The sequence below is a fragment of the Muscardinus avellanarius genome, assembly GCF_963383645.1.
Source record: "Muscardinus avellanarius genome assembly, chromosome: 1".
NCBI lineage: Eukaryota > Metazoa > Chordata > Mammalia > Rodentia > Gliridae > Muscardinus > Muscardinus avellanarius.
Genome location: NC_137786.1, coordinates 145466162 through 145491376, shown reverse-complemented (window position 1 = coordinate 145491376; position 25215 = coordinate 145466162). Strand labels below are relative to the sequence as shown.

Here is a 25215-nt window from a genome sequence, read left to right as displayed (position 1 = left end):
AGGAAAAAAGTTAAAGTAAGTTTTAGTAACAACTACTAAGTTGTGCTAGTAGAAGAACATTATTTTTGAAATATTTTATGTTCTTACATATGAGAATATTTGAAATGTTTCTTATTTTTGTATGTTTTAAATGGTAGAGAGACGGGATGAAGATTTCATCATATAAATTTTTGCCACTTATGTACCAATTGGCAGCTAGAATGGGGACCAAAATGATGGGAGGCCTAGGATTTCATGAAGTCCTCAATAATGTAAGTAGACCTAAAAATTAAAACGCAATTATTGCTTTTCTTTTGTATTACTATATACCATATAAAGTACATTTTTTTTCGGTACTGGAAATGGAAACCAGGGGCATTCTATCTCCAAGCTACACCCCCAGCCCTATGTTTTACTCTCTATTTTGAAACAAGGTCTCACTGAGTTGCAAAGGGCTTCACTAAGTAGCTGCGGCTGGCCGCAAACCATGATCCTCCTGTCTTAGCCTCCCAAATGCTGGGATTACAAGTGTGCGCCACCATGCCTGGCTTAAAGTGCATATTCTGTTCCTCTCTGGGAACTGAAAATGTAGAACTTTGCATATTCTTTTGCTCTTCATAACTTATTCAGTTTCTTATTCCCCCAGTACCTCTCTGCTCTCGCTCTCTCTCTCTCTCTCTCTCTCTCTCACACACACACACACACACACACACACACACACCACCCATTACAGTATACAGACATTAACATGCATTTTGATTTTAAGCAAAATGAAAAGTGTGGATTTTCTGTCTTTTTAAAATTTGTGTAAAACTAATAGTTCTTTATTTTTTGACAGCTCATTTCTAGGATTTCAATGGATCACCCCCATCATACTTTGTTTATTATATTGGCCTTAGCAAATGCAAACAAAGATGAATTTTTGACCAAACCAGAGGCAACAAGAAGGAGAGTAACTAAAAATGCACCTAAACAAAGCTCTCAGCTTGATGAGGTATTTGGATTAAACATACTTTTTTGAGTTAATATTTCTGTAAGTCATAGGGATTTTAGAAATGTGTATTGCTGCCGGGCGTGGTGGTGCACGCTTGTAATCCCCGCACTTGGGAGGCAGAGACAGGAGGATCGCGCAGGTTCGAATCCAGCCGCACGCGCTGGCTTAGGAGACCCTGTTTCCAAATAAAAAAATGTAAAAATAGGTCTGGGAGTGTAGCCCGGAGGTAGAAGGGCTTCCAGGAACCCCAGTACCACCCCCAAAAAAAAAAAGAAAGAAAAGAAAAGAAATGTGTATTGCTGACACCATTCAGTTTTTAAATTCTTTTTTTTGCAATGCTACCTAAAATTGGTTCAGAATTTCTTAACATTTTTGAAAGCATATATATCAGTAGTATTTCCTTTTTTTTTTTTTTTTATCCTAACAGCAGTGAGCAAGGGGAAAGCAAATTTTTTGAAAGGCCCAAAGTCTGTGACATTTGAGATTATTCTTTTCATGTATTTCATTCATAAGGTGACCTGAAGTCTTTCCATTTTTTAGATCTGTGCATATTTTTTTCTCCTTTTTGTAACTCTTTGTTTGCTTTTTATTAATAGGATCGAACAGAGGCAGCAAACAAAATAATACGTACTCTTCGAAATAAGAGACCTCAGATGGTCAAGAATGTTGAGGCACTTTGTGATGCTTATATTATATTAGCAAACTTAGATGCCACTCACTGGAGGACCCAGAGAAGTATGTTTCAAAGAATAAATGCTGCTACTCCTGCTTGACCTTCAGTGCTGTGCCCAGTTCGCAGTTATTATTAGAATTTCTTTTTTATTTTTATGTGGATCATATTGAAAATGGCTTACATTCAGGCAGTGCTTGGTGCCCTCCCCCCATTCCTCCCCCACCTCAACAATGAGTGTCCAGATTGAACATGCTACATTCATACTTTTACACATATTCGAATGTGGCTCCTCCATTAATCAACCTCAGCCTTCTTCCTCTCTTATTCTTCCATTCTAGCTTTGCTGAGATTATCCCTCCATTATCTGAAGTCCCTCTGGTGTCCCTAATAGTCCCTAGTTTGGGCATATTAGAGAAAACATATGTCCTTTCTCTTTCTGTGCTTGGCCGATCTCACTTAATAAAATGTTCTACAGGTATCTCCATGATTACATGATTTTGTTCTTCTTTATTGCTGAGTTGAATTCCATTGTGTGTATTTCCCATAATTTTGCAATCCATTCATCTGCTGATAGAGACCTAGGTTGATTCCATAATTTTGGCTGTTGCAAATTGTGCATATGTTACTGTAGTTCTCTGGTTTCAACCCCTTTGGAAAGATACCCAGAAGTGGTATAGCCAGATCATATGGTGGATCCATTCCCAGTTTTTAAGGAATCTCCACACTGATCTCCATAGTGGCTGAACTAGTTTGCACTCCCACCAACAGTGTAGAAGAGTTCCTCTTTCCCACATCCTCACCAGCAATTGTTGTTATTTGACTTCTTTATGCTTGCCACTCTGATTGGGGTAAGATGGAATCTCAGCATAGTTTTGAATTTGCATCTCCCTGATGGCTAATGATGTTGAACATTTTTCATATTTATTGGCCATCTGTATCTCTTCTTTTGTGAAGTGTCTATTCAATTAAAAATCTCTTTACTTTTAAACACAGAGGGCATCAATATTCCAGCAGATCAGCCAATTACAAAACTTAAGAATTTAGAAGATGTTGTTGTTCCTACTATGGAAATTAAGGTAATTTACTATTAACTCTTGATTTTTTTAATTAAACTAATTTTCAGTGTATTAGATTGAGCCACTTGTAATAGCCTTTTTAGATAATCAAATGTGGTTAAATAATGGCAATTTTATGTGATTCAGCCTAGAGGTTTTCTGTTGTAGATCTCCATCGCGCAGATCTTAAAAAACTCAAAAGGTCCTCATGCTCTCTTTGTCTGTGTATTCATTTCTGTATCTTTCACTTTCTTATGAAGGTTTATAGACTATTATTTTCATTTACTAGAAGAAGGAACATTTCCATCTGCTTATACTAAGTTTTGACTTAGCAAGAAAGTTCCCAGTTGTTTCATTTACTCATTTATTTATTCATTTTGTGGTGCTAGGGATTAAATTTAGGGACATTCTACCTCCAAACCACTCCTCCAGTCTTTTATTTTTTAAACAGGATCTTGGTATGTTGATGAGAGTCTCAGTAAGGTTCTGAGGCTGGCAATCCTGTCTCAGCTTGCCAAGTCATGGGATAACAGGTGTGCATTCCTGTTTTGTTTTGTTTTGTTTTGTTTTAAAGATTTGGAATCTAGTGTGTTGGCATCCCAGTACTTGGCCAGCTGAGACAGGAGGATTACAGGTTCGAGACTAGCCTCAGCAACTTAATGAGATCCTGTTGTAAAAGAAAAAGAGCTGGGGATTTAGCTCAGATGTAGAATCCCCCCCTGAGTTCAATCCCCAGTACCAAAAAAAATCCTAGAATACAGTGGGATGTGATGTATTACATTGTTAAGCAGTACAATATGTAGTATAATATTAAGATGATCACATATACATGTTATATTTAGATATGTCATGACCTTTTATTGCTAGAAATACCATGTAGGCAGGAACATAAATAATAATCAAGGTTATAGTTTAGAAAGTGATCATGTTAGGTACATTGAAAATCTCTCCTTCCAGTTTTCACTTTAGTACTTAGTATCTGTTATCACTGAATTTATTGCTGCATCATGTAAATTCACTGGCATCTTCCCAGCTCTCTTAGCTAAGTTGTTTAGTTGAATATTTATTGAAAATGCCAGATTTTATTATTGTGACCTAGAAAATTCCTCTCTGCCCTTTTCAAAATTTACTATTTATATTTGTGAATTTTGCTATTTTTCAGATGACTTAAGTAAGTGACAACACTTAAGTTCTGGTTTTTAGTAACTATTCTAACTTGGTATGCCCTAGTTTGGCAAAAAGATATTTAGGAAAGTAAATTATGTTATCTATATGTACTTTAAAAAATATTTCCACCGGGCGTGGTGGCGCACGCTTGTAATCCCCACGCTTGGGAGGCAGAGACAGGAGGATCGCGCAGGTTCAAAGCTAGCCGCGTGCGCTGGCTTAGGAGACCCTGTTTCCAAATAAAAATGTAAAAATAGGTCTGGGAGTATAGCCCGGAGGTTGAAGGGCTTCTAGGAACCCCAGTACCACCAAAAAAAAAATTTCCCATGTCATGAATTTTATCTTTTGTTAAACAAAAAGTATATATAGCTCCAATTCTCACCATTAGCACATTGTTACTAATTCCTCTGTTTAATAGTAAATTGACATAATTTTTCTTTAAATGCAAACAGTATATCTGACCTACTATCGTAATTATACTTTTTCTTAGGTGGACCCCACTGGAGAATATGGAAATCTAGTGACTATACAGACATTTAAGACAGAATTTCGTTTAGCAGGAGGTTTAAATTTACCAAAAATCATAGACTGTGTAGGTTCTGATGGCAAACAAAGGAGACAGCTTGTCAAGGTAAGATTGACCATTTCTGGTATAGTCCTTAGAGGATTAATGACATCAAAATCAAAGAAAAACTCCAATTGATATTGTCTTCCTTTTTTTTTTTTTTTTGGTGGTATTGGGGTTTCTGGAAGCCCTTCTACCTCCCAGACCTGTTTTATACTTTTTTTATTTGGAAACAGGGTCTCTTAAGCCAGCAAGGCTGGCTTCAAACCTGCACGATCCTCCTGTCTCCGCCTCCCAAGCGGGGGGGATTACAGGCATGCGCCACCACATCCAGCTTGTCTTACTTTTTTATCCATGTTGTCTGACTACCTTTATTCTGAATAATAAAATTGTAAGTGGTAGGAAAACCTGTAGAATAGGAATGCACTGTTTTCTAGAACCAGAGAGATTTTTGCTTTTTTTTTTTTTAATGTTTTTGAAGACTGCCATTATGGTACAGTTGATTCACATAAAAGAATATTGTTAACATATACAGATGCAATAAGATAAATAATCAGTTGGCTTTTATGGAAAAAATTTTTGGCAATTATTGGTTTTTTCAAGATTAGAACAAGTTGAAGGCCTTTCGCTCAGTATACTGGGCTTGACAGTGTTCCAGTGGCTATTTTGTGAGGCAGGGACAGCATCTCTCCTTTCTGACTGCTTGCTCAAGCTCTTTGGGTCCTACTGGAGAATAGTGGAAAGATGCAGGGCTGTTCCACTTGGGTATTTTGTAACGTGCCCTCAGGTGGGAAAATTCAGTTAGTCTAATTACAGAAACAGATAGGGAAATTTCTTTATTCTGTCAGTGTTACAGGTTATTCTAAATGAAAGAATAGCAGTAGATCTTAATTATATTTAAGAGACTTTCAAAAGCACAGATACTCAGATTGACCTCTGAGTACTTTTTGCCATCCTACTATGACTCTTTGTGTTTTTATAATAAAATGAATTTTGCTTTGTTATTCTAATGTTTGTTTATTCTGAAGGGCCGTGATGACCTGAGACAAGATGCTGTCATGCAGCAGGTTTTCCAGATGTGTAACACGTTATTGCAGAGAAACACTGAAACCAGGAAGAGGAAATTGACTATCTGCACATATAAGGTAACTATTTTGTCTTCTGTTGCTTCACCAACAAAAGATGCCATTATTTGGATCAAGGATCAGCATATTTTCTGTGAAGGGACAAACAGTAAATAGTTTTAGGTTTTATTTTTAGGTTTTATGAGCCACATAGGTCTCTGTCACATATTCTTTTTTTTACCTTTTCTTTTCTTTTTTTGTTTTTGTTTGTTTGTTTGGTGGTACTGGGGTTCCTGGAAGCCCTTCTACCTCCGGGCTACCCTCCCAGACCTATTTTTATACTGTTTTTATTTGGAAACAGGGTTTCTTAAGCCAGCACGGCTGGCTTCAAACCTGCACGATCCTCCTGTCTCTGCCTCCCAAGCGTGGGGATTACCAGCATGTGCCACCACGCCCAGCTTTTTTTTTAATATGGTACCGGGGATGGAACCCAGGGGCATTCTACCTTCTAACTACACCCCCAGTCCTATTTTTTAGTCTTCTTATTTTATTATTTATTTATTTATTTATTGTGTGGTACTGGGGGTGGAACCCAGTGGCTTTTTATACATCCAGGCTGTACTCCCATACTTATTTTATATTTTATTTGGAAACAGGGTCTCACTAAGTAGCTGAGGCAGGCTTTGACCCTGTGCAATCCTCCTGTCTCAGCCTCCCAAGCGCTGGGATTACAAGCATGTGCCACCACGTCTGGCTTAGTCTTTTTATTTTTTGAAACAGGGTCTCACTGAGTTACGAAGGGTGCCTCGCTAAGTAACTGAGGCTGTTCATGAACTGCAATCCTCCAGTCTCCTCCTTCCAAATGCTGGGATTAAAAGCGTGTACCACCACACCGGGCTTTCTTTCCTTTTCTTTTAAACTCATTAAGCCTGAAAAGCCATTCATAGCTCAAAGGCTGCAAGTATAAAAACAGACTGGTGCTGGATTTGGTTCAAAGACTAGATTTAAGATGATACTGTTTTTTTATTTTTTTAAAAACTGTTCATTAGCTGGGCATGGTGGCGCACGCTTGTAATCCCCACGCTTGGGAGGCGGAGACAGGAGGATTGCACAGGTTCAAAGCCAGCCGTGCTGGCTTAAGAGACCCTGTTTCCAAAAATAAAAAAGTATAAAATAGGTCTGGGCGTGTAGTCCCGAGGTAGAAGGGCTTCCAGGAACCCCAGTACCACCAAAAAAAAAAAAAAAAAAAAAAAAACTGTTCATTAGTTTTGATGTATTGATTACAGTTAGATTTTTAGTCAACTGAAGTCTTTTCTGCTATCTTTTCCCTCTCTCCCTTTTTTTCTTTCTTTTGAATTGAACCCAGAGACATTCTGCATCTGAGCTACACTCCCAGCCCTATTTTTTTATTCTTTATTTTAAAACAGTGTCTCACTAGTTGCAGAAGGCCTCACTAAGTAGCTGAGGCTGGCCGCAAACCACGATCCTGTTTCAAGTCTCCCAAATACTGGGATTACCAGTGTGCACCACCATGCTGGGCCATTCTGCTATCATTTCTTTGTATTCAACAATGTATCATGGAGATATTTCTCATTTTTAATAGCTGTATTCTGTGTGTACACATAGTTTATTTTACATGCCCTTATCGATGGACATTTGGGTAGTTTTACAACTTGTGCCTACTGCAAACAGTCCTACCTTTAACATTACTCAAGCTTATCTTTGCTTTAAGAAATAGTAAGTCCTAGCCGGGTGTGGTGCTACATGCTTATAATCCTAGTATATAGGAAGCTGGGACAGAAGGATTAAGGGTTCAAAGCCAGCTTTAGCAACTTAGCAAGGATCTGAGCATCCCAGTGAGATCCTGTTTCCATGTAAAATTTAAAATTGGACTGGGGGTATACCTTGGAGATAGAATGCTTCTGGGTTCAATCCCTAGTACCAAATAAATAAGCCTCATTTTGAAGGGCCTATTTTCCATAGTTACCTGTTTTCATTTCTAACTCATTTTTTCTCCTTTCCTCTTTTGTCACTGCTATGGTATGCCCCATTATCTTATTTGTTTTTCTGGTTCATAGGAGGATATAAATAAACTAAAAAAATGTTTGTTTGGGCATATTAATACAACTTGAAATAATGTCTTATTGACTTATGGTTGAATAGTCATCATGTGTTCTTATTGGCCATCCATAATCAAAAGGTATTTAATTTGGCTTCAGGTGGTTCCCCTCTCTCAGCGAAGTGGTGTTCTTGAATGGTGCACAGGAACTGTCCCTATTGGTGAATTTCTTGTTAACAATGAAGATGGTGCTCACAAAAGATACAGGCCAAAGGATTTCAGTGCCCTTCAATGTCAAAAGAAAATGATGGTGAGTAGCACTCAGAATTAAAAGTTATTAAAATATCATTTAGCAGCTTATTAAAGCTGTCAGCTACCAAATATTAGAGTATAAAAAGTTTTAATTTCATGAGATAATTGCTAAAAATACTAAGTTAAAAAAAAAGTAAGTTCAAGCTAGGCGAGGTGGTGCACGCTTATAATTCCTGCACTTGGGAGGCAGAGACAGGAGGATCGCACAGGTTCGAAGCCAGGCGCGCACGCTGGCTTAGGAGACCCTGTTTCCAAATAAAAATGTAAAAATAGGTCTGGGAGTGTAGCCCGGAGGTAGAAGGGCTTCCAGGAACCCCAGTACCACCAAAAAAAAAAAAAGTAAGTTCACCAGTGTAAAAATGTGCATATACGTGTAAAAGATTTTTTGTTTTTTGTTTGTTTTTTGTTTTTTGGTTTTTTTTTTTTTTTTTTTTTTTGGTGGCACTGGGGGTAGAACCCAGGGTTTTTTTTTTACCTCCAGGCTATACTCCCAAACCTATTTTATTTGGAAACAGGATCTCACTACCATGATCATGATCATGGAAGTCTGTGTAGGGCAGACAGGGTAAAGTATAGGAATGAAGGAGGAAGTGGTTGGTTCTACCTTGGACAAGAGGAATAGAATTAAATTCAAAAAAGTCTTCATAAGGAGAAAGTACTTGAAACAAAGTTGGTAAATTAGTGGGTTTTTTATGCAGAAGCACCAGGAAGAAGTTAGGAAAAGGCAGAGGCAACATAGGCTTAGTCTTTGAGGAGGTTGGAGCAGTAATTGGTGGTCAAAAAATGGAATGTTATTTTATGAGATGCTAAGAAGTTTCTATTTTGTCCTGTAGGCAATAGAAGACTCTTGAGGATAGTAGTATCAGATTTGCATTTTAGGAAAATGTAATGAATTTAACTTGGTTAAGGCCAGTGACCTACTAACAGTGTAGCAAGGATTTGAACCTTGTCTGTCCAACTCCCCAAATCCACAGCATTGTGGGTTGTGTTTTTGAGAAAGCAGATTAGAGGTGTGAGATGGGGTCTGAACTAAGAATAGTAATGGTAGGAATGAAGAGTTGTTGGTAAATTGAGAAATATTAAGGAGGCAGAACATAGCTTTTAAGTTTGCTGATAAGAAATGTGGTTGGGAGAAAAAGGAGTCTCTCAGCTTTCTGGTTGGAGTGACCAAGTTGATTGTGAAACAATTTAGCAAGTTGAAGAATAGAGGAGGTGCTCAAAGTTTTCCAAAGATGAAGGGTATTTTGTTTAGATTTGGGATTGATCCAAGTGAAAATGTTGAGTGGGCAGTTGCAGCAACACATCAAGCTGAAGTTTAAAAAGATACCTGGGCCACAGATCCAGATTAAGAAGGCATCACCACCTTGTAGGAGTCAGGCCCATTGAAGTAGAAAAACACTTTGCTTCAGGAAAGCATTCTATAATGAAGAGTTGGAGGACAAATTCTGAGATATGTCAACTGCCTTCCCTTCCCTCAGTCATTCTTTCATTCTTTTTTCTCTTTCCTATCACAGCCTTAGTGCTCTGATACCACCAGAAATTATGTGGAGCTGCCTTTGTCATTTCTGTGTTTAGTTCAATTTTAGATTATAAAATCATTTGAATTAGAATGTAATTAAAATAATCATCAGTATTAATGTGCCTCTTTCCCTTAAAAGTAACTTGAAAATCCTAGAGGAATTATCATTTATACTTAATTGCTTCCCTGGCTAGACTGTTAGCTTCTTATGGGTAGAATACCTTGTTTATTTTTTATTGCCTCTTGTCTATTAACATTTTTTTCATTCAGAAATGTAATGGACATTAATTGAATTAGCTAAACACAATATTGAGAAAATAATGTTATATATGATCTATTTAAAGGATGTGCAAAAGAAGTCCTTTGAAGAGAAATATGAAACCTTCATGGATATATGTCAAAATTTTCAGCCAGTTTTCCGTTACTTCTGCATGGAAAAATTCTTGGACCCAGCCATTTGGTTTGAGAAACGTCTGGCTTATACACGCAGTGTGGCCACTTCTTCTATTGGTAAACTTCTTGTACTTCTTAGTAGACTCAGCAATTCCTGTATTCTGAATTGCAAAGGGTGGTGGTAACCAAACTTTCTTCATCATTAGATCATTATATCTCTTATTCTTCCTGATTCTCAGATTCTAACCATAGATTTTCATAGTTTAGCAGAAAAGAGGTCTACTCTGAGGGAGGGAAATAAAACTTTTTTTCCTTTTTTGTTTTATAGTGAATATGGCTTATTTTTTCCCATAAGTATATTATTTTTTTGAGATTTTTCTTTAGAAAGTAAGAATCCCATTTGACCTATTTCCTTGAACTATTACTGGTTTTTTGTGCTAATTCTCTATGATACCACGCTATCACAAAATGATTGGTTCTGTTTTATAGAATCCTGTTTTCACAATAGGAATTATAATATATGTTTAAATATTCTGTATACAACAGGTATTTCTTACTTTATTTTTTAATGTCTAAGATTTCAATAGCAATAAAGAAATTATCTCAGTCTTGAAGTATGACAACTTACAGAACATCAAAGATCATTTAAGCTATTGGTTTTTGTTTTTTGGTACTGAGGAGTGAACCCAAGGCCATTCTACCTCTAAGCTGTACCCCCAGCCCTATGTAATTTTTTATTTTGAAATAGGTCACTAAGTTGCTGAGATTGGCCTGGAATCTTCTATCCTTCTTCTCAGCCTCCCAAATACTGGGATTACAGACATACACTTATATACCTGGCTTAAGTTTTGCTTTTTAACTAAAGATGACTCTCTCTATATCACTTATGTACCATAAGTGTACTTATGAAGAATCTACTCATAGACTTCTCTATTTAAAAGTATATAGAGTAAAAAAATTTGAGTGTATATAATGTATTGCTTTGGCACAGGTGAATATTGAGTCTCAGATTTATTCACACTAGTTTTCAAAGTACAAATATTTTATCTCTTTCGTCTTTTTTTTTTTTTTTTTCAGTTCTGGAGATGGAACCCAGGGGCATTCTACCTCCAAGCTACACCCCAGCCCTATTTTTTATTCTTTATTTTGAAACAGGTCTCACTAAGTTGCAGAGGGCCTCACTAAGTAGCTGAGGCTGTCTGCAAACCACGATCCTCCTGTCTCAGCCTCCCAAATGCTGGGATTACAAGTGTGAGCCACCATGACCATCCTCTCTTGTGCCTTTTAATAAAGAGAAACTTTTTAGCAAATTGTCTAAAATGCTTTGTGCATTAAAGTAGATACCTAGATTTGACTTAAACTCAAAATGACCCATTTATGCTAAAAAGCACAAAATTCCTAAAATTTACATAGAATCAATGGTATTAGTTGAAATTATAGCTAAATGTATATTAGAAATAATAAAATTAGTAATTTCCAGTTATTGTTCTTTTTCAGTTGGTTACATCCTTGGACTTGGTGATAGACATGTACAGAATATCTTGATAAATGAGCAGTCAGCAGAACTTGTGCATATAGATTTAGGTAAGTAATAAAAGATACATGTCTTTATTTAGTCATCATGGAATGTTGTTTGCCTACCAGGTTGTCACAGAGATGAGGGAGAAGGACACATCAGAGTTACATTTATGTATGTATGCATGTATATGTTATTTTTTTAGGTATAAATATTGTGGTGCTAGAAGGAGTATCTTTCTGCCTGGGATAATGTGTATACTTACTAGAAGGAATGACAGTTGAGTCAAGTCTTCAAGAAGGAAAAGGATGATAATTGAGACAAAAGATAAGGAAGATTTGAAAGAAGGGATAGTTAAGATGTAGCATGTTGTAAGAATGGTGAGGCATTAAATGGAGTAGCTGGGCGTGGCTGTAATCCCTATACTTTGGAGGCTGAGTCAAAGGGATTGCAGGTTCACAGCCAGCCTCAGAAACTAAGTGAGACCCTCAGCAGAAAAAATTATATATATATATGATTGGAGGTATAGCTCAGAGTTAGAATGGCCTTTGGATCAATTTGTGCTACCACACAAAAAAATAATAAAAGTATGGCCAGAGTGAAGTTTGCGTGTATACTCTACTTTTAAAAGTTAAACCAGAGTTTTTACCTTAATCTGTCAAACTATGAAAAATAAATGAAGTCAGATATGGTGGTGCTCACTTGTCATCCCAGTACTTGGGAGGAGGAGATAGGAGGATCAAAGGTTTGTGGCCAGCCTCAGCTACTTAGGTCCTGTTTCAAAATAAAGGCCTAATTTTGTGAGACCCTGTTTCAAAATAAAGAATAAAAAATAGGGCTGAACCAGGCATGATAGCACACTCTTGTAATCATAGTACAGGAGGATCACAAGTTTGAGGACAGCCTCAGCAAGTAGTGAGACTCTCATCAACCTAGCAAGACCCTATTTTCAAATAAGAAATATATATTGGGCGGAGGTATAGCTCGAAGGTAGAATGCCTCACTAGGTTGACAGTCTCGCTACTTGCTGAGACTATCTTCGAACCTGAGATCCTCCTGTCTCAGCCTCCCAAGTACTATGAATACAGTTATGTGCTACTATGCCTGGCTTAGGATATTTTATACTAAGTGAGATCAGCCAGTCTTAGGTCAAGGGTCATTAGTTTTTCTTGTATGAAAATAGAAAAATTTGCCTAATCAAAAAACGAGCAGTTCTACTAGACACCTCTCAAAAGAAAAAATGCAAATGAGCAACAAATATATGAAAAATGTTCAACATCATTAGCAAACAGGGAAATGCAAATCAAAACTATGCTCATATTCTATCTGACTCTAGTTTGAATAGCATTCATCAAGAATACAAACAAGCCAGGCGTGGTGGCACACACTTGTAATCCCAGTACTTGGGAGGCTGAGTGAGACAGGAGGATCATAGGTTCACGAGGCCAGCCTCAGCAACTTGTGAGACCCTCTGCAACTTAGTGAGACCCTGTTTCAAAATAGAAAATAAAATAAGGCTGGATATATAGCTTGGAGGTAGAATGCCCCTGGGTTCAATCTCCAGTACTGAAAGATAAAAAAAAAAATACAAACAATAATAAATAATAATGTAGGGGATTAGGAACCTTTATTGTTGGTGAAATTGTATATTGGCTATTGCATTTTCTTTGAGAAATAAAAAGTCTGCTTATTTGCTAAGAATTATAGGAATGGTAATTGGGCTCAGAAGGACAATACAGCTCTAAAACTTGTACCATGGAAACTAAGAACCCTACTAGAATTAAAAGATTTGCTAAGCAGTTTAGGAGGTCCTTTTCTAAATTTTTAGCCCTAACTTTGTAGTGGAGCCAGTAGTGTCAGCATATGATTGTCCCATAGTCCTCAGCATCCCTGGAGTTACAGTTTAAAATGGTAAATAAGGTACAGGAAAAAGGAGACAAGGAGATTTGACATACTGGTGAGAGTAACCAGCTGTGGAGTCTATACCCTGAGGCTGAAGAGGGGAGAGAGAGAGACTTATAGACTAGAAATCTCAGTTAAATTCAAAGACAAATCATTTAATAAAAATAAAAAGATACAGGGAGAGGTTTGATTAGAATATAGAATTAGAGATTCTTAAGAATGACAGTTTTAGGAAATTATAAATTCTGGAGTGTAATCTATCTAAATGGTGGACTAATTTGCATTCCATTAGAACAGAGAAAGTCAAGAATGTTGTATGGTTTTTCCCAGGAAGAATTTCAAAATTGGAACAGAGATAAAGATTGTGTGTTAGGTCCCTGCCAATATTCACTGAATTTGAGTCTTAGAAGTTGTAATGTAATAAAAATGAAGACGAGAGGGGGTGGTTGGAGTCAGAAGATAGGTGCCTCAGTAGAGGAGTGAGATTTTGTGAGCGAATGAAAGGACAGCAATCTAAAAGATGTAAAATTAGTAATAGGAATATGTCAGCCTGTGGCACACCATGCTAAAAGCATCTGTAAGTGATAAATTGGTGCACCCACTTTGGAATACTGTTTATTTAGCATTACTTACTAAAGCTGAATGTGGTTATATTCTGTGACCCAACAGAAATGCACACATATACATAAGAATGGCCATGATAGTACTATTCATAATAGCCCATAACTAGAAACAGCCCAAACATCCATCATAGATAGACGGTATGAACTAGTCATAGTGTATTCATGAAATGGAATGGAATGCTGTAGATCGATGAGATTGAGCCACAGCTACACATACTATGAAGACCCAAAGAAATACAATGCTAAGCAAAAGAATCCAGACAGAAGAGTATGTATTATATAATTTCACTTACATTTAATCAAATTAACTACAGTAGTAGAAGTCAGGGTAATGGTAACCCTTTGAAGAAGTGGTTGGTGACTGGTGGGTGGGAGGGAATCCAGGGGTCCAGGAGTGTTGATAGAGTTTCATTAAGTTGGATGCTGCTGTTAATTTACTCACTTTGAAAATTTTCAATAAACCACACACTTGAATGATTTATCTTTTGCTGCAGAATAAACCATCCCCAACTTTAGTAGTTTAAACCACAGTTATTATCTCTCCTGGTTTGTAATTGACTGAGCTCAGCTGGGCAGTTCTCACTTAGAATCTTCTATGCAGTTTCAGTCAGTGTCTTGGGCTGGAGTCATCGTAAGACTCACATGAGCAAGGTTCCAAGATAGCTTCTTCATGTATGTGTCTGAGGGGTCAGTGCTTCTCCATGTGGCCTCTTCAGGGCTCTAGGAGGAAAGCAGTGGAAGTTGAGGGCCAGGCCAGCAACCTGCAGTGTCACTTCCATCACATACCATCAGTCTTGGTAGCATATAGTCCACTTAGATTCTTTTCCCCTTGCTGGGACTCCAGAGCTGTAAGTTAGACCTCTTCGATATATCTTTATGTTGTTTGCTGCCTGTCTGTATTTTCCAACCTTTTTTCCCCTTCTAATTCACCCTTTGGTATCATTGGTAACTACCTGGGGAATCTGGGCTTCTCCAGCCCTACTCATCTGTAGCAGGAAGGCCTTTCCCCCTGGATCCCATTCACTGGAGGCCAGGTAGGGAACCTGGACTTCTGGCCTACCTAGTCATAACAGGGTGGTGGTTCCCAAAGGCAGCAAAAGCAGAAGTTAAAATAAGATCCAGAGTTACAAAACTAAAAAGGTCTACATTTCAATTGAAAATCAGAAGCCATACCGACAAACCAGGAAAATCTCAGCTTAATGTGAAACAGCAGTCCCTAGGTACCAACACTGAGATGACAAAGGTGTTAGCATTATCTGACAAATACTTTAAAGCAGCCATTGTAAACCTGTGTGAAACAAATGAAAATAGAAGTTCAACACAGAAATAAAAGATATAAGGGATGGAAATTTTTAGAACAGAAAAATACATAATTGAAATAAAAAAAATTTAATGGAGAATGAGGGAACAGAAGAAAGAATAAATAAACACAAAAACAGAATAGTAGAAATTGCCTGATTTGAGTAAAAGCGGGAAATAATCAGCTTCAAGTGTTAGAGTTCTAAGATTTGACCCCATAAGTGTAACCCTTAGAAAAACTCAAAATTCAATATTAAAAAAATTCTGTTAGAAAGCCTGAACAGATACTTCATCAGAGAAAATATTCAGATAGCAAGTAAACACACAAAAGGTATTTACCTACAAATGTGTACAGTTATTTTATACATAATACTCAAAGACTAGAAATTACACAGATGTCATTCAATAGGCTCATGCTTAGAAAAGTTGTGCTATACCCTTGTCCTGGAATACTACTCACAATCAAAAGAAATACTGTATTGATAATGCACAACAGTTTGAACTAAATAAAAAGAGCTCATTCTGAAAGATTACATACTGCATGATTCCATTTATATAATACTTGTAAGGCCAGGCATGGTGGTGCACGCTTGTAATCCCCGCGCTTGGGAGGCGGAGACAGGAGGATCGCGCAGGTTCGAAGCCAGCCGCGCTGGCTTAAGAGACCCTGTTTCCAAATATAAAAAAGTATAAAATAGGTCTGGGAGTGCAGCCCAGAGGTAGAAGGGCTTCCAGGAACCCCAGTACCATAAAAAAAATAAAAAATATATAATACTTGTAGTGACAAATTATAAAAATGAGAAACATTAGTGGTTGTAGAAAATTAGTGGGTGGGGAGTGATAGATCTTGGGCAGAAATTATGTGTATCCATAAAAGGGCAGTATAGGGTCCTTATGAAGGAAATGTATGCATCTTGACTGCATCACTGTCAGTATGCAAGTTGTAATGTTGTACTATAATTTTGCAAGATATTACCATTAGGGAAAACTGGGTAAAAAGTATATAAGATGATCTTTTTGTATCATTTCTTAAAACTGCATGTTAGTCTATAATTATTAGAATTTTCAATTTTAAATATGTTTTGGGGTTTTGCCTTTATTTATTTTTTTATTTTTTATTTTTATTTTTTTTTTATTTTTTATTTTTTTCATATTTATTTTTAATTGGTGCACTGTATTCATACATCATAGTGGGATACATACTTTTGTAGACATACATGCACACATTGCCCAGTCAGCCCCCACCCGATCCCCACCCCGTTCTCTCCCTATCCCCCCCTCCTATGCTTGGCTTAGTAGTTGACATCTAGTATTATAGCAATTTATCCAAAATTAAAAATGATAATCTCACATAACAGTTTCATTTGTCTGATACCAAGCTTTTGATGACTTAAAGATAACATTTCAATATTTCTTTTTGCTTTCTTTCTTACCAGAGAATCTATTTTTTTCTATTTTTTAGGTGAAACTATCATATATTTATATATTTATTTTTCAGAAAAAAAAATCTGTCCTAATATGGAATATGGACTCTAGGTACCCACATCGATCTTGAAAAAGAACAAAGCTAGAAGATATATATTTTCTGATTTCAAACCATATAAAGCTACAATAATTGAAACAGTGTAGTACTATTCTAAAGGCAGATATATAAACCATTGGAGTTAAATAAAAGCCTAGACCTAAATTCTTCCCTATATTGTCGTTATTTTTGACAAGGTTTCCACGAACATTTGGTGGTAGAACTAATAATCTTTTAACTAAATATTGTTGAAACATAATAATTACATGGAAAAGAATAAAATTGGACCCTTACCTAATCCCATATACAAATATTAACTCAAAATAGATAAAAGACCTAAATATAAATCTTAAGACTATAAACTTTTAGGAGAAAATCTGGGTCATACAACCTCACAACATTGAAATTGGCAGTGATTTCTTAGTTATGATTTCAATGGCACAGGCAACAGAAGAGTATACAAACTCCCTAAAAAATAAAAAACATATTGTATATCCAAGGAAATGTAAACAGAGTTAACAGTTACTAATAGAATGGGATAAAATATTTCCAAATGCTATATCTGAAGGTATATTAATATTCCAACTAGAAATCCTAAAAATTAACAACAATAAAGGCAAACAATACCCTTTAGAGATAGGTAACAGACTAACATAAATAATGAATCTCCACAGATAACCAATCTTAGTTGTCTGTTGGATGGAAAATCTTGTTTCTCTAGTTCTGATGTGTGTTACCTATTTCTTCTTTGTAGTTAATCTCTTTGAGTATTTTCTCTAGTGCTGGTTTTGAAGACATAAATTCCTTCAGTTTCTGTTTGTCATGGAAGCTTCTTATTTCTCCATCTAATTTGATAGAAAGTTTTGCTGGGTAGGAAATTTTTGGCTGGAAATTGTTTTCTTTCAAAATTGGGAATATGTTACTCCAAGCCCTTCTGGCTCTCATAACTTGGTTTGGGAAGTCTGGAGTGATTCTAATTGGTTTGCCTCTGAATGTCACTTGGCCCTTTGTTTTTGTTGCCTTTAAGATTCTCTGCTTGGCTTCCACATTGGTCATTTTGACAATTATGTGGCGTGGGGATCCTCTTCTCCGATCCTGTCTAAAGGGAGTTCTATAAGTTTCCTGGACCTGCGTATCGACCTCTTGCTCTATTTTTGGAAAATTTTCTGCTATTACTTCCTTGAAGAGATTGTTGATCCCTTTAGTTTCACTTTCTTTTCCCTCCTCTATTCCAATTATTCTTAGGTTAGCTCTCTTAAAATGGGCCCATATTTCTTCAATATCAGATTCCTGCTGTCGGACATTTTTTCCTAGATTCGAAACTATGCGTTCATTTTTGGAATGATCATCTTCTAAGAGCGAGATTCTGTTCTCCATGTGTTCTAATCGGTTGTTTGTGCTTTGAATTGAGGCCTTTACTTCATTAATTGCATCCTTTATCTGTTTTTGGCTCTCTCTGAGTTCTTTTCGAAGCACCTCTATTATTTCTACAGTTATTTTCCTGATTTGATCTTCTAGCAATCTCTGATTTTCTGTTTTATCGGGTTCTGATGTTGTGGGGTTGTGAGCATTCATTGCTCCAGTATTATTCCTCTTTCCCATGATTTCGGAAGTTTGTGCCTTCTCTGGGTTCTTCCCTTGGGTCACTATGACTTCACTTAAGGTGCTCTGGATCTCGAGTCAGTAGTATCTCAGACCCCACTACTCCTTTACTGGGTTGTATCACAGAGTCTCCGACCCAGAGAGTCGATAGAGGCTGCTTTAGACCGTGGGGGGTGCCAGGTTGCACGTTCTCCTATGGTGTGATATCACTGCCACCGCCCCTCTCCCACTGGGTCAAGTCCCAGTGAGTACAGTACTGGGATTTCTCCGCTGTGGCCCGCAATTTGACTCACTGTTCTTGAGTACGCAGATGTAGCTGTAGTGAATTTGGTGCTGCTGCCGCCGGTGGCAATATGGCGCCGCTGCTACGCCCTCGGCTGTTGGGCTGGCGTTTTTTTTTTTCTTGGTTTTGATTTCCACTCTGAATCCATGCAGCGTGTGCTGAGCTCAGCCACTGGGAGCTTTAGATGTCCTCTGCGCCGAGAAATCCCGCCTGGCTGTTCCGCAGCGGCTCCCCTCGGCTTGCTGTGGCCGTCCCGTGAATTCGCCGGCAGTATGGTGCTGCTGCCACGTCTGCCGCATCCTCGGGCATGAGGATCTCCTCTGTGGCTCTGTTCTCAGTCCACTTTCTCTCTGGAGCCTGGTGATTTTTTTTGTTTCTCTGGTGATGTTGTTTTCTGGCTTTGAAAGGCGCTGATTTTGTGGTAATGGATATTTGTTGTTAACGGGGCTCTTAAGCCCCGCTTTTCTCGGTCGCCATCTTCCCGGAAGTCTATCTATTTTTATTTTTATTTTTATTTTTATTTTTATTTTTATTTTTGGTGGTACTGGGGGTGGAGCCCAGGGGATTTTCTACCTCTGGGTTATATTCCCAGACCTATTTTATACTCTATTTTGAAACAAGGTCTTATTAAATTGCCAAGAGCCTCACTAAGTAGCTGAGGCTGGCTTCGAACCTGTGTGATCCTCCTGTCTCAGCCTCCCAATCGCTGGGATTACAAGCATGCGCCACCACGCCTGGCTAGTTTTAAATGTTTTAAAATAAGCCAGGCATGGTGACGCATGCTAGTAATCCCAGCTATCTGTTATTCTAAGGTAGGAGGATCACAATTTCAAAGCAAGGCAGCTTTAACCTTGTCTTAATACTTAGGGTGTAGCTCAGTGGTAGAGTACTTGCCTCCTAGCATATGTGAAGTCCTGGGCCTAATCCCTAGTACTGAAAAAAAAAAGTTTTAAAATCTATGTATGAATGTCTTTGGCATTTAAGTTATATCAGTCATTACTTTTTTTTTCCGTGTGTGTGTGTGTTGCTGGGGATTGAACCCAGGGGCATTCTGCCTGTTGTTTTTATTTATTTATTTTTTAATTTGGAGACAGGGCTTCACTAAGTTATTGAGGCTGGCTTTGAACCTACAGTCCTCCTGTCTCAGTCCCAAGTACTAGAATTACAGCCATCACTTCTAGCTCATTACTAATTTTTAAAAAGAATCCTTTAATTATACATCTCTAATTATTATATTTTTGTTATATTTTTGGATTTGAGGTAGATCTCATAGACAATGAAAGAGATGAAGTAGGCAGAGATAAAAGTAAATAAACTACTGTGTGTTGTAGTACTATTAGAATATAGGACTTTGTCTTTGCAAAGTTCACATACCATTTGGGAAGAAAGTAAATCAGCTGTTAAGCCTCCTAACCTCACTGTATTTTTTATTTTAGGGGTTGCCTTTGAACAGGGTAAAATCCTTCCTACTCCTGAAACAGTTCCTTTTAGACTCACCAGAGATATTGTAGACGGCATGGGCATTACTGGTGTTGAAGGCGTCTTCAGAAGGTAAGTGACAGAAAATAAGAGAACACAATTTTTGGTACCAAAGTTATCTGGATTATAGCTTTATATAGATAATGGAATTCAGTGTTAGAATTACAATCCTAATACTTCATAGTACTAAGGAAAAGACGGGAAAAATTAATAATTGTTTTTCCTTCTATTTATGTTCGCTGGGACTTAACTCAATTTGACATACATCCTGTCATTCATGACCAGGAAGCAACTCACCTTTCTACCTTTAACGCCTCAATCTTAAACCTCCCTAACTTCTTTTACTGATCAGAACTATGATTGAGTATTGATTATTAGAAATATAACAGAAACTACATTTTTGTCTTAATGGAGCTTATATTCTTTTTTTTCCTTTTTTTTTTTTTTTTTCGGTACTAAGGATGAAACCCAGGGGCACTCTACCTCCAAGCTACACCCCCAGCCCTATTTTTTAATCTTTATTTTGAAACAAGGTCTCACTGCATTGCAAAGGGCCTAAGTAGCTGAGTCTGTCTGCGAACCACGATCCTCCTGTCTCAGCCTCCCAAATGCTGGGATTACAAGTGTGTGCCATCATACCCGGCAGGAGCTTATATTCTAATACAACTATGTGCTAAAAAAAGATTTGCAGTTTCTTGGAGTTTTTACAGCATGCTGGGACTCAACTTTTACTGGAGCAGACTCTAGTCAAGTAGACTAATAATTGTCATAATAATGAAAGACTAAGAAATATTTTATAGGAGTATGTATTTTTTTTACAAATGCTAAGCTTATTAAATATTCACATATATATTTGTATTATTTTCAGAAATATTTCTTAAAAGCTAACTCTGCCAATTAATTTGCTCTTTGAGGTATAGATTCGGGAATTGCTAACAAAGATAATCTCAATACCACACATAAATGTATATAGGCAGAGATGTTGAAAATGTTGGTATGCAACCATATCCATATTTATAATATGTTTAACTCTGTAGATGCTGTGAGAAAACCATGGAAGTTATGAGAAATTCCCAGGAAACTCTGTTAACCATTGTAGAGGTAAAGTATACGGAAATACCTCTCTACCACATAGTGTATTTTGATAAGAAATCACCAAACCCCATCCTTCTTTTTAATGCAATGGGGCGGTGCTGGGCATCAGGAAGGAAGAAGGTGCACAGTAAGCATTAGCATACACCAAATTTTTTGGTGAACATAGCAAGACTCTCTACAACCTTGTGAGACCCTGTTTCAAAATAAAAAAGGCTGCAGGTATAGCTTTAAAGAAGAATTCACCTAGGTACAAATCCCCAGTACCATTAAAAAAAGTTTTTTTATGTATAAATCAGCACTTTTTGCCATTTTAGACATCCCATATGGTATGATTTTCAGAATGGTTTATATTAGGGTTTAAGAGAAATCAGTAATGTATCTGTTCATTTTACCTGTCCAGATTCAGAACTGATTAGACAGATGGAGTTGAAAGTATAGTAACTGGAGGACGTAGCTGAGGAGTGAGACATGACGCTAATGCACCCAAGGCCTCCCTGCCATCCTCACCTTGGGACAGCTCACTTGAATGGGAATTCAGACTGCAAAGCATATATAATTTTTTTTTTTTTTTTTGGTGGTGGTCGTGGTACTGGGGGTGGAACCCAGATGCACTCTACCTCCAGGCTATACTCCCAGACCTATTTTTTTAATATTTTATTTGGAAACAGGGTCTCACTAAGTAGCTGAGGCTGGCTTCGAACCCATGCGATCCTCCTGTCTCAGCCTCCCAAGCGCAGGGATTAGAAGCGTGCGCCACCACACCCGGCTTAATTTTTTCTTTTTTGGTGTTGGTACTAGAGATGGAACTCAGGGACATTCTACTTCCAAGCTTTTACCCCAGTCCTTTTTTTAATTTTTTGCTTGAAACGGGGTCTCACTGAGTTGCTGAGGGTCTTGCTAAGTTGCTGAGCTCTTCTCAAACCTGTTCTACTAAGGAAATATTTTTCTCCCTCTAGTGCATTGGTACTGGGCCAAGGGTGATTTCATCCTATAGAGAACAACTAGTAGTGTCTGGAGATACTGGTTATCGCAGTCAGGGTGCTAGGGATAATCCACATCTCCTGGGTAGAGGCCAGAGGTGCTGCTGGTCATCCTGCAGTGCACACGATCGCCCACAAAAGGCAGTACCCAGCCCAGGAGAGTCCGCAGTGCTGAGGCTGAGACATGACTGAATCTTCATCAGTTTGTATTCCTTTCTTTTTCAAGCACTTCTGTTTTGATAGACTACAGCATATTTTCAATGACTCCAGCTTCTCCTTGACTCTAATATTTGTAAATGTGATTCCTGACCTTGGTTTTGAAATAACTTGCATTGTTTCTCTATTTAAACCCAAGAAGACTATATCGTATCTTTATAATAGAGGCGTTCAATCTATCTCATTGGTTTACTGAAAAACCAATTACAGTTTTTTATACTATACTTTTCTTATGTGGGTAAAGCTGATGTAGATTTCTGAAATCTAAAGCCATCTCAGTACCTAGCTTGAAGTCAAACATTAAAAGCCACATGTAAGCCGGGCATGGTGGCACACGCTTGTAATCCCAGCATTCGGGAGTCTGAGACCCAAGGATCACAGTTCGCGGACAGCCTCAGCTACTTAGGCCCTCCACAATTTAGTGAGACCCTGTTTCAAAAATAAAGAATAAAAAATAGGGCAGAGGGTGTAACTCAGAGTTTGAATATTTCTGGGTTCCATCTCCAGACTCACACACACACACAAAAAGCCACATGTAATCATAGTCAGTCCCCCTCTATAGATTTTAATGGCCTCCAAAAACTGTCAAAGCAGAATTACAAATGAAAAATGTTGGTATTGTTGACCAAGTGCATCTCCTAGAACTTAATATACTAAAGACACTTGTAGTCCTAACATGTGGATGTACTGAGAAGCACACTAAAGGTAGCAGCAGAAGTGTTCCAACCTTCCAATGCTGGCATCTCCTGCAGAACCATTTGTCTTTGTAACTTAGTCTTTATTTCTAGGACTTGAAAGCATTTGCTACAGTCTGAACACACACACACACACACACACACACACACACACACACACACACCAAAGTCCTGTGCTTATAAACACCAAGGTAGTTAGCTGTTTTGAATTCCCAGGGTCAGAAATCCCACATGACCTTACTAAGTTTTCTTTACACTTTCTAAAGTTTAAGGCCTGAATTCACTTGTTTGGCCTTGACAGTTATTCTAGAACCTAAAATAACTGGGTTTTGGATAAGTCTCAATAAATTATACTCATTTATTTTCCTAAACCCAAATTTGAAACTAATTGAAATTTTTTTAAAAAGTCATAGGAGGCCGGGTGTGGTGGCACATGATTGTAATCCCTGCGCTTGGGAGGCAGAGACAGGAGGATCGTGCTGGTTCGAAGCCAGCCACGCTGGCTTAAGAGACCCTGTTTCCAAATAAGAAAGTATAAAAATAGGTCTGGGAGTGTAGCCCGGAGATAGAAGGGTTTCCAGGAACCCAAGTACCACCAAAAAAATAAAAAAATAAAAAATAAAAAGCCATAGGAGTAGATCAGAGATCAAAATGCCAGGCTTACTACTTGGTGATTATGGTTTAGGAATAAGATCAAAATAGACACACTTGTAGTACTCTCTAGCTCCTGTAATCTAATATTTGTCTTTGGATAGCCCACGTTCCAGAGGATTAGGACCTACAAAACAATACCTTTACCTAGTACTGCATTGGTCAAGAGTAGAGAGTGAAGGAAAGAAAATCATTAGTGTTTATCCTTCTTAATAGAGTCATTTGCTCAGTCAGGAAATATAAGTCAAAGGATGTCATCCTCAGTCATGGAAGAATAGATTCAAAATGGATAAGACCCTTGGCACAATATGCTGGTATAGTTTCTTCCACAAGAAAACTTGAGTCGTGTGTATTAAGTTAGTTCTTCCTCCTTAATCAACATGTGGACTGACTGTACTGTTTCTGACTAGATGAACAAAATTTATATTGTTCCTTTGTATGTGTTCTTTGTTTAGGTCCTCTTGTATGATCCACTTTTTGACTGGACCATGAATCCTTTGAAAGCTTTGTATTTACAGCAGAGGCCTGAAGATGAAACTGAACTCCACTCCACTCTGAATGCAGATGACCAGGAATGCAAACGGAATCTTAGGTGAGAGTATTTTAAGGAAGGACCTATTGTCAGTTGTTTAGATTTTCTTACTCACAAGGCACTTAAAACTGCCCTACCTTAGCCGAGTGTGGTGGCACACACTTGCAATTTCAGTGCTTGGGAAGCTGAGACAGGGGATCTCAGGTTCAAAGCCAGCCTCAGCTACTGACTGAGGCTCTCAGCAACTTAGTGAGACCCTGACTCCAAATAAAGTATAAAATAGGTCTGGTAGTATAGCCCGGAGGTAGAAAGCCTCTGGGTTCCACCCTCAGTACCACAAAAAAATTAAATTAAGAAAAAAAACCCTGCCCTACCTTATTGAAACCTTGTGTTTTTATTATTAGTGATATTGACCAGAGTTTCAACAAAGTAGCTGAACGTGTCTTGATGAGATTGCAAGAGAAACTGAAAGGAGTGGAGGAAGGCACCGTGCTCAGTGTGGGTGGACAGGTGAATTTGCTCATACAGCAGGCCATGGACCCCAAAAATCTCAGCCGACTCTTCCCAGGATGGAAAGCTTGGGTGTGATCTTCAGCATATAAATCACCCTTGAATTCAACTTTTATAAATTATATATCAACCTTCATTTTAACCCACCTACAAACTTTGCATAAGGATTAATATTTAACTGTGTTTTTAAAAAAATGTTTACTACCTGATTCATTTACCACCCAAAAATCCTGTGATAGTGTCGAGGAATATGTCTCACACATACACATTAAAAATAATCTTTTTTATGCTTTACTTCTATGCAAAATGTTTATTTCTTCTCAAGATTATACTTGTATAGTTTCCAATAGAATCACTGCAAAACAATGGGTGCAGTAGAGTGATATGGTATTAATTCTTTTCTATAAATTAGAACAAATAAAAATACAGCTTTTTTGAGGTAGCTTTTAATTAAAGCTTGTTTCTTGGGGAGCTGTATGTATGTGTGTGTGTGTGTGTGTGTGTATGTGTGTATATATATATATATATAC

At 37.7% G+C, this 25215-nt stretch overlaps 1 protein-coding gene across 1 annotated transcript in view; it reads left to right on the top strand.

Annotated features, from left to right (window-relative positions):
- The window catches only part of ATM (ATM serine/threonine kinase), a gene marked incomplete at both ends in the record, with an annotated part of 138217 nt that extends 113454 nt beyond the window's left edge, over positions 1–24763 (top strand). The window contains 13 exons of the mRNA XM_080715533.1: positions 138–251; positions 818–973; positions 1570–1708; positions 2640–2722; positions 4359–4499; positions 5462–5578; positions 7717–7866; positions 9732–9897; positions 11278–11364; positions 19964–20078; positions 21044–21107; positions 24099–24235; positions 24580–24763. Coding sequence (XP_080571659.1) covers positions 138–251; positions 818–973; positions 1570–1708; positions 2640–2722; positions 4359–4499; positions 5462–5578; positions 7717–7866; positions 9732–9897; positions 11278–11364; positions 19964–20078; positions 21044–21107; positions 24099–24235; positions 24580–24763 — 1653 coding nt within the window. The remainder of the gene's footprint in view (positions 1–137; positions 252–817; positions 974–1569; positions 1709–2639; positions 2723–4358; positions 4500–5461; positions 5579–7716; positions 7867–9731; positions 9898–11277; positions 11365–19963; positions 20079–21043; positions 21108–24098; positions 24236–24579) is intronic.
- Between the last annotated feature and the right edge of the window lie 452 nt (positions 24764–25215).